The sequence below is a fragment of the Ambystoma mexicanum genome, chromosome 12 (genome assembly GCF_040938575.1).
Source record: "Ambystoma mexicanum isolate Mex_15411 chromosome 12, UKY_AmexF1_1, whole genome shotgun sequence".
Classification (NCBI taxonomy): Eukaryota; Metazoa; Chordata; class Amphibia; order Caudata; family Ambystomatidae; genus Ambystoma; species Ambystoma mexicanum.
The window spans coordinates 403,785,550-403,799,925 of NC_090936.1; the positions used below are offsets into that span (position 1 = coordinate 403,785,550).

General features: G+C 43.1%; 1 protein-coding gene across 3 annotated transcripts in view; it reads right to left on the bottom strand.

Moving 5' to 3' along the window:
* The window catches only part of LOC138512972 (poly(3-hydroxybutyrate) depolymerase-like), a 481,140-nt gene that overhangs the window by 383,479 nt on the left and 83,285 nt on the right, over window positions 1–14,376 (bottom strand). For all 3 annotated transcript variants that reach the window (XM_069627698.1, XM_069627699.1, XM_069627697.1), the window contains one exon: window positions 1,934–1,966. In XM_069627698.1, coding sequence (XP_069483799.1) covers window positions 1,934–1,966 — 33 coding nt within the window. The remainder of the gene's footprint in view (window positions 1–1,933; window positions 1,967–14,376) is intronic.

The following is a 14,376-nucleotide window of genomic DNA, read 5'->3' on the forward strand; positions in this document are numbered from 1 at the left end:
GCGCAGAGGCAGCTGCCTCCCCAACAGAACTGGTGGCTGCAGACAGTGTCCCATCTGCCACCAGCTCTACAGCTGCGGATACCACAGGTGTTGGAATTTGTGCAGTAGTGGATGAGCTATGACGCCCCTGTTCCATGCCATCCATTGGTGCCTTTCTCCTCGGTTGCTGATCTGCCTTGCCAGTGCCCTTGGAGGTGGAAGGCCTGTTGGTTTCTTCCCTGGACTTGGCCCTCTTGGTAGGTGTGGTGGCCTGTGCTGCAGAGTCCTCTGCATTGCTGTCGGTATCTCGGCCTGTGGGGGACCATAAGAGGGACGACATCAGTGATGGTTGTACATGCATCATGCATACAATGGTATTAGTGCAGTTGCACACATTTGATGACTTGCTGTCCTACTCTTGTAGCATACAGGTTAACTGCCATTTGTTGTGGTTGCTCAGGCATACGTTAGGTTCACACATGTGTGAAGTGGTGTCTGCTGTGAGACATGCCTTTGTGTTGTGGACTGCGTGCAGTGTGACACATGCCGTTTCCCTGTCTGTGGTGTGTGTCAGGTATGGCATAGGCATGCTGCATGCAAGTGGATGTGTAAGTGCTGGGGACGGTGATCTAGGCAGGGATGTGTCCATGTGTGTGTAATGGGCCATGCATTGCCTCATGGCACCGTCACATTAGTGGACTATCTTCATACTTTGCAATACAGTGTTTTCTTAGGACACTCACCTCCATCTGCCGATGACGTGGCTTCATGTTCCATTTCTCCCACACCTTCTATGGACTCCATACCTATTGTGCTTGTGCAGGTTTCTTCCCAGTGGCTCAGTTTGATTGGCTACGGTTGGCTGACAAGATATTGCGCATTCTGAGGCGCAGGTCGTCCCAATGTTTTCTCACGTCCTTTACTGTGCAGGGTTGGTGCCAACCACACTCACTTTCTGGGCCATTAGCTCCCATATCTACTTCTTTTTTAGCTGTGCTGCTCTTTTCAGGTCTGATGCAAATACCACCTCTGCATTCTCAGCAAGAGTGTCCGCGAGCATGTTCAGTTCATCCTCGGAGAACCGCTCCTTCCGCTGCCGGGATGCCCCTTTCTTAATCGCCTTTGGCATGGTGCTGGTGGTGTGGTTGATGTTCTGGTGTTGGATTCAGGCTCAGGGTCCTGTGTATCGAGGATGTCAATGGATTGTGTTTTTCAAGATGGCCGCCGTGCCATTTCCCGTTCCGGCGCTATGACATTACTTCCGGTTCCGGTATTAGTGGGCCCGTTATTAGCCGGACCGTAATTAGCGGGCCCGCTAATGCCTGACCCGTTAATGACGGGCCCGTTATTTAGAGGTGGACAGTGGCGGAAGGGCTGTCAACACTTTCTATGATGCCACTAGGGGATGTTTTAGGGACTTTAGCGGCAAGCCAGTAATGTTGTTACTGGCATGCTGCTACACACGTGCAAGCATACCCGTAATCGGCCGCTTTTAGCAGCGTCATTACTACCCGGACCCGGTATTGCCTCCATGCCAGTAAAAATTTACTTTTACTGCCTAACTCGTAATGACCCCCTAGGAAATTAACCTCAACTCGACAGTGAATCCCTTTGTTACCCCCTGCGCTTCTTACTTCATTATTGGTGTTGCTGTTCCCTATCCCCCCACTCTCTCTATCCTCCCGTACAGGGACGTGAGCCTCTTAAAGGCCTACAGTCTCAATCCAGTTCATAGAAAGGTTTTCACTTCACTGAAAAGCACAAATCACCACTAAAATGGTTTACCAATAACAGAGACTCATACGTGAACAGGCATGGAGACTAATCCAGCTCCTCATTCCCCGGGATGCTTTCCCTTCAACACGGAGCAGAGGCATGCTGGATCAACAAAACTGGGAACCATTTTCAACAAAACATAATGTATTCATGCTGTTAAGTAAGAATAAAAACAAACCTGTCCTTGTGCTACATGTGAAGTGGGTGGTTTCTAAAAAGAGGAAAATAATAGCATACAGTTAGGAACATTATTTCATTCAGGGAAAACACTGTTCAATATGGGCAAGCATCAAGGGAGGTTGAAACAATGAGCTTGCATGTATAGGCTAAATCCCACTCAGCAAGTTACTTACAGCAAACTAATGGCATTAAGAGGTCGCCTGAAATCGAAAGCATTGTGCTCAGTGGGCAGGTTGAGGTCTATGATGGAGTGAGCCATATGGAATGACTCCAAGGTGGGAGTTTTTCACGCTTCCACCATGGTACAGAAGAAGATAGTGTCAGTTTGTGATGGAGTCTCCAGTCACTTGCAATGACAGCAAAGCTGCAGACCACTGGCGGCATGGTTTGTTTTCATGATGGAAGAACACCCTGCAGTACCTGGCCATGACTAGAGTGGAAGCGACTTGCCCCTTATAGAATACCTTCTGACTTAAAACTGATACACCCCAAGACTGTTTCTGAAATCTCTTCTTGATTATTAGGCTTGGTATTGGTATCAGTTCACTGACCCCACCCTCAGTGTGCCACAGGGAGGGGTGACAGAGCCTCTATTCTGGGCAATGTATTAGACATCCAAGGGAGGTCACCATCTGCCTGGGGGGTGGAATTAGTGAACTGATATGCTGCCTAATGCACAAGAAGGGACACAGTGTGAGGTTCCCTTTATGGATAAGTGTGGTCTTCCAGCACTGTCCAGGAGAGAAGTCATGTGCAGCACTGCAGGATTCTTCACCCTGGCCAATACATACCAATGCATTCATTGCTGGGGACCAAAGTGGGTGCACCAGGTTTCAGGTAGCATATGGGTGAGGGCAAGGGGAAGTTCAGGGCAGAGTTCTCAGGGCAAATGATATTACAAGGATGAGTTATGTGGCAAAGGATAGGACACAGAAAGTACATGTTAGTGGCAATGGACATGATACAGGGCAGTTCCAGGGGCAGATGACAATGGAATTGGCAAGGGGCAATTCTGGGGGGAAATTGATGTGACATGGGCAGTTCTGAAGGCAAGGCAAATGAGGGATCTGGGATTGTAGACATGGTATAGGGCAGTTCTGGGAACATTGACCATGAAAAGAGAAGCAAAGAATGTGACATGGACAGTTCTTGGGGAAGTTGACATGTCAAGGGCAGTGTCTAGTTTGCAATGAGTGATTCTAGGGGTAATGGACATGATTTGGACAGTTCAGTATTAGGGCAACAGATGTGGTAAGGGCAATTCAGGTCAGGGAAAATGGATGTGCAGGTCTGTAGGCGATGTACAGGAAATTGGCAGTTCCTAGTAGCTGTATACATACATATATATATATTACACGGCCACGGCAGTGGCCGTGTAGTTATGGTTAAGTTGCTGTTTCCATAGGAAGAGCACTTTTTGGGCGGCCTATAACTCGGCTCCCCCTGGACGAATCCTCACCAAAGTTTGCAAAAAAAGTATATGGGCCACTCTGAATTTCTTTTACAAAGTTTGGTGATGTTTGGTCCAGGGGGGGAAGTTATAGGGGGGCTCCCAAAACGTCTTTTTTCCCATAGACTGAATGGGGGAAAAACTTTGCGCACGGCTACAGGCCAAACCGTTGGACGGATTTTCACCAAATTTGCGGCAGGGGCTGGGGCTTGGACCCGAAAGCGTGCTTTAGTAAATTTGATGACAATCCATCCAGTACTTTCCTTTAAAATGACCAAAAAATATGTCTCAATAAATTAGTGATATCTATGCCCACTCCACGGTCACATTTCCCTGTTCGCTCCGCGGACATGATACCGATTGGCCAGGGGGGGTGGCGTCATCACCGCGGACACGCGACGTCTTCGCCGATTTGCTACAGCAAGCTGTGATGTACGTCAGAATGTCTGGATGCGCCCGACATCTTGGATCCGAAGACAGCGCGCTACCTATCAGAGGCGAAATGCTGTTTTGGAAACTGTTTTCCTCTCCTACAGAGCGTGGGGAGGATCACAGAGTAAGAGATGGGTTAAATAGTGTACTTGTTTGGCCGGTAGATGTTAATGATGTATTTGCCATGGGAAATGGTGTTTGGGAAATTATTTTGATTTCCTACAATGCTTCGGGAGGTTTAAAGAGTAAGAGACGGATGAAATACTGTACTTGTTTGGGCGGCAATTGTCTATTACATATTCTTCATTGGCGCCTTCTTCAGGATGTTTGTACGTGCAGAAAATGAGGGATCTAATAAGGATACTATTTGAGTCCGTGCTGTGTACAGGCACCTTGAAAATGTTCGCAGGACACGCGTGGCATTAGTGACCATTGCTTTTGAGTGTATTTCCCTATTATATTACATTTACCTATGGGTGTGTTATTGCTTAGTACGCCACCATGGTCGAGACATGCTGCGGTGGTTGTGGGCAGGGACTAGAGTCTTGGATGCCGATCCGTAGGCCTTAGGCCGAAGGTCATACTTCCAAGGCTGTAGGCCCTGCCCACAGCCACCGCAGCATGTCAAGACCATGGCTACACGTGTAGTATTGATTATCGCTTACGTGGTTGAGGGGAGAGTGTACAGTGTTGGGTGCATGGCCGAAGGCCATGCACCCAACAACAAAGTTATAGGCACTGGAGTTAAAAGCCAGTGCACAGGAACACATTGCAATAATATCTATGGACACACAGCTAGGAGTGCAGTCTCTGGCCTGAATAAGTGAAGCATACCACACCTATCAATACACCCGTACTACTGAACATCACTGAGGTGGTTGTGGGCAGGATATAGACTTTTGCTTCCATGGCTGCAGCCCGTAGCCCATACATCATACTCCTAAAACCCTAGGCCCTGGCCAGAAACACCACATCATACTACTGCAGTGCATACACTCGTCCTATAGGTTAGCATGTCAGATGGTTCTGGGTAGGGTGTACAGTCTTGGCTGCATGGCCGAAGCCCATGCACCCAGACACGACCTTGTTAGCATTGGAGGTATAAGCCAATGTACACCTATAATTCAAAAGTACGTGGACATATATCTTAACCTCTAGGTTCTGCCGTCACCCACTGCAGCACATTAGACAGGCACGTTAGTGACTGTGTTGCTTTGGTGGAGTGGCTGTTTCCATAGAAAGAACTGTTTTTGGCTGCCTTATAACTGTCCTACCCCTGGACGAAGAGTCGCCAAACTTTGGGAAAAAAATATATCGGGCACTCTGATTTTGGTTGGCAAATTTGGTGATGTTTGGTGCAGGGGGGCTAAAGTTATAAGGGGGAGGGGTTCTGAAAACCTCTCTTTTCCCCTTACACTGAACAGGGGAAAAAGGTTGTGCTCACGACCATGTGGCTCTTTCCCAGATTGTTTGAAGAACAGCGTGAAGTAAGGCAGCTATCTTCGATGGCCCCCCTATCTTTTACTAATGTTTTCGTGTGTGCGGATACCGCCAGAAACACTTCCAAAACAAGAGAGCATTAGACTTCTCAAACTCAAGTAATAGTATTTCACAAGGTCACCTTTGAGGGGGGCCAATGGTCTGTAGAAGCACAAAGTGGAAAAGTGCAGTTTTCTTGTCTGCAAAATTATATGTTTAAATGCAAGTTTGTGCTCACTGCACCACGACCAATTGCAGCGTGTGGAATAAAATGTGTTTTGGAATAATATTTTCCTCACATTGGCCTCTTCAGTTTTGAAAACTAAGGCCATCATCTGCACTGTTTGCTTGAAAAAGCACTTCTGGAGGTGTATGGGAGTAGAGGTTCTCATAATTGGATTTCAATATGTTGCTTCAAAGCAAGAATGTATTTGGCTTCTGAGTGAAGGCCGCACAAGTTGCTTTTTTGGTTGAGCGCTCAATACGCACGCGCATCCGAGTGAATGTAAAAGGGCAATTGTTTTTTGACCTTGAGCCCAAGAGAAACTTGCTCGCTATTCACGGAGTGAAAGGGTCGAAAAAAACAGCAATTGATAAGGTTATGTTTTAAAAAGTTTCTATGGGACATGCAATATCAGTCGATGAAGATTCTTCGCTGCGAACACATTTGTGACTGATTTGCAGAAAAAGAATGGAGGCTATAAATATTTTGTAAGTTTACTTTGGCCCACTCTACAGCAAACCATGCTTTATTTTTACATAACTGCACATCTAATTGTGCTAATATAATTGACATATTATTTTTCTGCCCTTTCACAATTTTCCTGTAATTTTGCAGAGTGCACAGGTTGCTCATTTGCAGGGTATGACTGCACTCAACTTTTTTTACCATTAATATTTGGTAATTTTTTTTATTTGTCCACTCTTTTTTATTTCATACCTAAATAATCGTCTTTCTCTGTACTTGGCATTTTGTTTTCTATTAAGGCGCATGCAAAATCTCGGCGTTTGTAACCTCCACCTGTAGGTACACTTGGACATTAGTAAGATATTACTAGAATGTCAACTTTGAGCACATACTTTTGTGTAGCACTTTGCACATTTTCTGTGTGATATTTTAATTTTTTTTTGCTACAGGTTGGTTACTGACACATATTTTTTGTAACCTTTCCTGCCTAGGTATATATTGCCGTACTGTGGGTGCCATGGTTTTCAAATCCCGAGTGAGGGCTTCTTCGGACGACAAATACAACTGCTGGTGAGCAGTTGCCTGTCCATAACAATAATGTGGAATGACACTGTAAGCCCGCTTTGTCTGTTCGCTGAACTCGCTATTCGGAGCAATGTGACATCATTTATGGTGCTGTAGCCTCAATGTCATGACGACTTCTGGGAAAGAACTGTGGAAACAAAGCGACTGCTTCAACGAAGACCCCAAAATGTTTGAGCAAAAAAATCAGCCTCCTCATCTTTAACATTTGCAATGCCTCCCTTACCAGCATTGTAATCATTGCATTGATTATGCGATTATTCCGATGGTCTCTGCAAGCTTGTTATTAAATAAATCTATTTTGTAACCTGTAAAATGGTCACATGTTCTTTACCGTTCCACTGTTTTATTTGCAAATGTAAGTTATTACCTTGTACGTCGCTGAATGTTTATTTATAGGTTCTGCGTCACGCCACGTACTTGTGGTTTTTGCAAACTACAATGGAAAGGGAAGAGGGGCTATGTATGCAATAACCGCCTTCCCATCCTATGGCGGCCATCTTGAAAGAGGATTTTCTTTTGTGATCCTTACTGCCAAAGTCGCCTCGAATTACAACAAGTAAATTTCCTTTGTAGTAGCACACGTTACTACATTAGTAATTTAGACTATTGCTGGCAAAGATTATTGCATCTACGTACTTTACAGAGAAATAAGGAGTACGTGGAGTGTATACAAATTTTTTTTTTCCATTATACTGTGAAAGGTCGTTATGAACGTATTGTTATCTTTGTTTAAGGTGCCTTTATTTTTTGCCACGGCAGGCAATAAGGCAATATGCGAACGGCATTGAGCAAAAAGGCATCAAATGGTAATATGAGTGACTGTATGTGTGGCAACACATTTTTTCATCTGTTATGTGCAAGGTAGCGACACAGTTTCTTATGTTTTTGCATTACACCACTGCTGCTGTTTTTTAGGGAGGAAGACTGCCTTTAGCTGATGTCTTTTTCATATAAGTACAACTTTCTCTACCATTATATAATGTGTAGTGCATTGGCAATAGCTGCATACCAATACGTGTTGCCGTTGTGTAAGGCAAATGTTCAAGGTGGATGTCCCTACATGAATATAAAATCTATTTCCACATTGCCCAACAGGCATACTTTGTTCAGGTAAATGTGTACTGATTCTGGGACATGTCACGGTGCTGTGCAACAGTATATTTTCATGTGGAATTCTTCGGAAGGTGTATACTGTTCACCAAATGACCCTTCCTAAAGGGACCCTTTGGTTATGTTGCACTACTGAAAATCTGTGACATGCAGTACAACATTTTTTTCTTAGCTACACCTTATACTTAAATTGTACTACTAAAAACCCATCCAATAAACTAAAAAAAAAAATTTGTTAAGGGGACGTTATGGTTAAGTTGCACTACTAAAAACCTGTGAAATTCCCTAAAAAAAACTTTATAATCATGACATTATGGTTCGCGGTAAAACCCCAAAACCCCTGAAATTCGCCAGTTATGGTAGCCTAAGCAACCATAACTGCCTGCACCACTGTGCACTGCTAACACTAACACCAGCTAAGCAACCATAACTTGTGCCTCCACCGTGCAGTGCTAAGACTAACACCCAGGACATCAAAGATAACATCACAAATATCATTCATGACATCACTGATGACATCACATATCTGCCCTACTTGTTTTTATTTATTGGCAGAAATAGGTGAGGTGGGTTTATTTACTGACAGTCAGAAACTTAACTTTCAAAAGGTATTACATTTATAGATATTGCTATTCTCACATGTTCTTACACTACTTTCCTTAGAATGTAATCGCATCTTATGCTGTACATATATAGGGGAAGAAGTAGGCCTGCAACACAGCCATCATTTTTGTACGTGAATACAATCATGTACATTATACACAGTTGGTATTGACACTGCCTCTTGTTTGCTTACTTTACTCTCCATATATAAGCCCCATATGTTTATGCATTGTAGTCTATTTATGTTTTGGGTGTATTAGTAGAAATATGTAGCAAGTGATGCGTTATTAGCTATTTAGTACATGCTTCACAGTACGGAAAACTGTTATGCAGAGGCATACACCGTTTCATTACATAACTTTGGAAAATTACAAATATAGCATCTCTGTGGTGTATGCTGCAGCCAATATCTACATTTCTGTATGAGTAGGTTCCTGCACTAGAAAGAACACTGCAATGGAATGTTCTTTAGAACACTACATTGCGTGATGAAGTATGTCGTTTATTACACATATTCCGATAATCCCTGATATGTTTTTGCCAACATTACATTCACGACCCCTTGTATGAAAGGTAAAAGCGCATGTGATATCATCAGTGATGTCATGAATGATGCTTGTGATGTTATCTTTGATGTCCTGGGTGTTAGTCGTAGCGGTGAACGGTGGTGGCGCGAGTTATGGTTGCTTAGCTGGTGTTAGTGTTAGCAGTGCACAGTGGTGCAGGCAGTTATGGTTGCTTAGGCTACCATAACTGGCGAATTTCAGGGGTTTTTGGGTTTTATCGTGAACCATAATGTCATGATTATAAAGTTTTTTTAGGGAATTTCACTGGTTTTTAGTAGCGCAACTTAACCATAACGTCCCCTTAACAAAGTTTTTTTTTTAGTATATATATATATATATATACATACATATACATATACATATATATATATATATGTATATATATATATAATATTACAGTGCCTGCAGAAGCGGCCCTTTCGTTATGGTTAAGTTGCTCAACCCATAGGAAGAGCACTTTTTGTGCGGTTTGTAACTTTGCCCCCCCAAACCTCCCACCCCCTCCCCAGGACGAATCCTCACAAAACATTTTTTTTAAAAAGTATATGGCCCAGTCACATTGATTCTGTGAAGTTTGGTGAGGTATCGTGTAGGAGGGCAAACTTATTGGGGGGTCCCAAAATGTGTATTTTTTCCAATGGACACAATGGAAAAAATGTTTGCTCCCGCCTACAGCCCAAACCAGTGGATGGATTTTCACCAAATTTGCAGCAGGAGCTGTGGCTTGGTCCTGAAAGCGTGCTTTTGTAAATTTGGTGTAAAACCATCTAAAATTTCTATTAAAACAGCCAAAATGTAGATAAAAAGAAATTTGTGATATCTGGGTTCGGTCTGCAGACTTACTTCCCTATTCAGTCTGCGGACGGGCATCCGATTGGCCCAGAGGACAGCCTGAGGTCCGCGGATATCAGACGCACCGCACCCCCTGATTGGATGGTGAAAAGCGTGAGGTGCGGCAGATTTTTGGAAACGCCCGCCATGTTGGATTTGTGGACTGCCTCCGTTGTCCACGGACATTGCAGTAAAAACATATTAAAAAAACACAACATTGCACTTGCCAAACTAATAAAACAATCTCTGGAGATGTGAGAGGGTGATGAGCATGGGATAAGATATGTCCATAAAAAGCCCAAAAAACAGGTGGCTTTCCAACTCCGATGTCCACGAACAGTCCGCATGTCCGGGGCAGTACTGTGATGTTCCCGAACACCTATGATGTTCGGGGACATATTCTAGACGTGACTCTGAATGATTCTGAAAAGTGTGGTGCTGTTTTGTGAAAAGGGAAAAAAATTAGGGGGGGTCCCAAAATATTTTAAAGGCTTATAAATGCGGTGCCATTTGACAAATCTACAGAACCGTTTTCAGAAAGATAATAGATCCAACTTTGAATGTTTGTGTAAAGTCTGATTGGATTTTGTCAAGTGGGGACTAAGTTATATGACTATTATTTGTACATTCAGTTTGTCACTTTTCAAAAAATAAAATATGGACGGATTTGCAGCAAACTCAATCAAGGAGCATTGACAAGGACCTGAAAGCATGGTTTTGCAAATGTGTCTGTGTTTTATTTTTTCAAAAGTGTCATAATGTAGGTACAAAAAATAGTGATATACCTTTGGTGACTAGGGTATAGCCTGTGGCCATGGGCAGTGGCCAGATTGTCCAGGTCATGGCCCAAGTCATTACCTGAACAATCTGGCTACTGGCCATGACCACGAGGGACCAGCAATGGGGTTAAAGTAGGCATGACCAAGATGGACTGGCTATGTGGTAAAGTTTTTTGAAATTGGGATAGGTTTGAATAGGAAAGAAAAATCTGCTTGTGCGTACAGGTTGAAGTGCTGGATGGGATTGCAGCAAATATACACGAGGACGGTCAACAAAAACTTCAAAGCATGGTTTTGAAAATATTTTCTGTGTTTTATTTTTTTCAAAAGTGTAAAATGTAAGTACACAACAAAGTGATGGGCAATGGGCCTGGCCGTCAGCAAGGAGAAATGTGTACTGTAATTTGCTTATTCAGGCATGCGGCATGGCTGAGGCAGTAGGTTTGAATGGGAAAAAATGATTCTGCTGCGGTTACAGCCTGAAGTGGTGGACTAGATTACAACAAACCTGCGCGATGAGCATTAGCAAGTACCTGAAAGCATGTTTTTGGAAATATGACTTATATTTTATTTTTCGATAGTGTAAGAATGAAAGTAGAACATCTAGTGATATACATTTGGTGTCTTGGTAGTAGGCCTGGCCCTCTGCAAACACACATTTGTACTCTGATTTTCTTATTGAGGAATGCAGCATTGGCCCAAAGCCTATGCCCCATGGATTTGGAGACTGGCCATAGCTGCAAGCCATGAGCATTGACCATTGGTTACATTACTAGGGTGTAGTGGACACTGAGCTAGGATGCACGGTAGGTGCAGTGAATAATAGGGGTGGTTTGGTTTGGCTGGGTTCATGGTGGAACCTTATGCCGTAGGCAATTGAACAATGATTTCCATCCTCAGCATGCACTGCTGATAACAACAGACATAAGTATGTGTTGCAAAAAATATGTTTCTTAAAGGAGGTCCATAGTTCTTTCATATATATGAAAGGAGGAATTATTAATAACTTATATACAGTGATGTAGCACCATGAAACATTTTCACTTATAAAAACATATTAAATTGACAGAAAAAACATTGTTAAAGGGATTTTATGGTTAAGATGCATCCCACCCTTGGGACTCCTCTCCTCCAGTAGTTAGTTAGTGGTGTCCCACATTGGCATCCAAACTGCAGATGCAAAAGATTTCTAAAAGTTGTTAAGTGGCAGTTGGTGTGTGGAAGCTTAATATGATCATAGGGTTCTATGTACAGTTTTTGGAAGTGATTGGTGGATGGATGTGTGACTGTTTGAAAGCAAGCCTTGAGGGAGTGTTACAAATATAAAATTAAAAAGGGTACAAGGGCTGCCCTGTGAGATGGTGTGCATGTGTCATCTGGGTGTTTTAATGATCCATGGCCTGGTAAGGGGACTGTGGAGTCCGTGGATAGTTATAAAGGCTCATCGATTATGGTCCTTATTTTGTGCTAGAGAAAAGTATTTGGGACAGAAAATGGTTTCTGTCCTTTTATATTTTTCTCTAGTATACAATTGCCCATTAGCACCCTGGGCAGGGGAGCAAGCCAATCAGGTGGCTAGGAACGTGGGCTTGAATAGGCGGTACAAGCCTGCGTTCCAAGTGGCCTGGCGGCAGGCTCTCCCCACCCTCATATTCACCCACCCATTAATAATAATTTGTTATTTCTTTTTTACACTCTCCCGCCTACTTACCTTTTTTATCGACGGCGGGTGGCGCTGCTGAATTTGCTCTTTCTCTTCGCCTCCCGCAGGCCACTATGTAAAAGGACAAGGGGCTCTGTACGGAACCCCGCCTTCTGTTACCATGGTGGCCATCTTTGAAAAGGATTTTCCTTCCTACTCTGGGACGACACGCGCGTTCCGCTGTAGGAAGAAAAATCAGGGTTTTTTTCAGCACTGTGGGTTACCGCTTTGGCAACTCATGGTGATAATGGCCTTCATACCCCATTGCAGCGGCTGTAACCTGGAATAATGATCCAGAGCCCTTGTTATCCGCCTTTGCTTAGCTTGGACCGATAACTTGGGCTGGGGGGCCGTTATCCCTCGTTCCAGTGCCTGGAACGGGGGATGAACACCACATTATTCCCATTAGCATAACACAAAATACTTATGGAAATATTGGAAAAATCTTATTGAGTCTATGTACTTTACTGATAAATACAAAGTAGATGGAGTCCATAAGATTTTTTTTAGTTCTATTTTTTAACTGTGAAAGGTGATTCCTAAAGGAACCTTTTTTGTGTTTTTTTATTTTCTTTTGCAGGAGAAGTTAGAACGTAAGGTGGGGAGGAAAATGAGGGAAGAAGCACCAACCACTAATATGGAGGGGCAGATAGACAGGGGAAGATGCTGCGCGTGTGTTACATCTAAGGTAGGGGGCACCGTTTCGCATGCTACGTGATTACAGCTTCAAAAGCACTTTGAAATTGCTCCCTCCTGCAGAGTGGTGTTGCAGTATATACTGAGGACTGTTGTCTTTGAAAGATATGGATCAACAGCCTCTTTTATTGCTTGCAAGGTAGCTGGTGGGATTTTGTGTCCCAAAGAAGTAGGCTGTGTGGTCACAGTACTGGTTGAGATCACTGAAAGTGAGGTGGATGAAGACAGCCTACTACTTGCTAAGAAAGGAACTGCCTTTCTGAGAGCATTGCAGTGGTTGGCTTGGGTGTGGCGGCACGTGGATGTGGTCCCATAGGAGTACTGTCCAGGTGTCCGAGACTGATTGCACTCAATGCATTTCACTTTGGTACCTTTAACATTTGGTACATTGTCAACAGTGGTAAAGAACTGCCACACCCATGTTTTCGACAGACACAAAAACAGTGAAAAAAGTTGCAAAAAGTGAATAGAAGTGTTGGAAATGATGCTAGAAGGTGGGAAATGGCAGAGTTTTAAGGTGAAACTGTAAATTGGATAGAAATGTTGCTATATTGGGGTAAGTATGATATTAGTAAGTTTTAGGAAATTAACAGGCACTGGTAAAACCCATGTAATTCACTGAAAGAACTTTGTTAAAGGGACGTTATGGTTAAGTTGCATTAATAAAAACATATGAAATTCAATGAAAAATTTTTTTTAAAGGGATGTTATGGTTACAAGTAAAACCGAGAACCCCCTGAAATTCACCAGTTATGGTAAGCTAAGCAACCATAACCCGCACCACCACTGTGCACTCAGTGAAAAGCAGTTTTTGGATGGCTTATAATTATAACTTTGGCGCTACTCAATGAAACTGCATGAGAATTTACAATATCATTTAGATCTGACCCTGAATTGTTATGCAAAGTGTGGTGCTGTTTTGCCAAGAGGGGGCAAAATTAGAGGGGAGTCCCAAAATATTTGAAAGTCTTATAAATGTAGTGCCATTTGATGAATCTGCACAGAAGTTTGCAAAAAAAGAGTTTAGACCCATATTTGAATGTTTTTGCAAAGTTTGGTGGCATTTTGTCAAAAGGGGACAAAATTAGATGGGGTCTTAACATTTTTAGATAGCTTATAACTTTGTTGCCGTTTGACAAATCTGCACACCAGTTTTCAGAAAGATAATATACCCAACTTTGAATGTTTGTGCAAAGTCTGAATGGATTTTGTCAAGTGAGGGCTAAGTTATATGGCTATATTTTTACATGCATTTTGTCACTTTTCAAAAAATAAAACATGGACGGATTTGCAGCAAACTCAATCAAAGAGCATTGGCAAAGACCCGAAAGCATGGTTTTGCAAATGTGTCAGTGTTTTATTTTTTGAAAAGTGTCATAGTGTAGGTACAAAAGATAGTGATATACCTTTGGTGACTGAGGTATAGCCTGTGGCCATGGGCAGTGACAATCTGGTTACTGGCCATGACCACGAGGGACCAGCAGTGGGGTTAAAGTGGGCATACCACTATGTGGTACAAT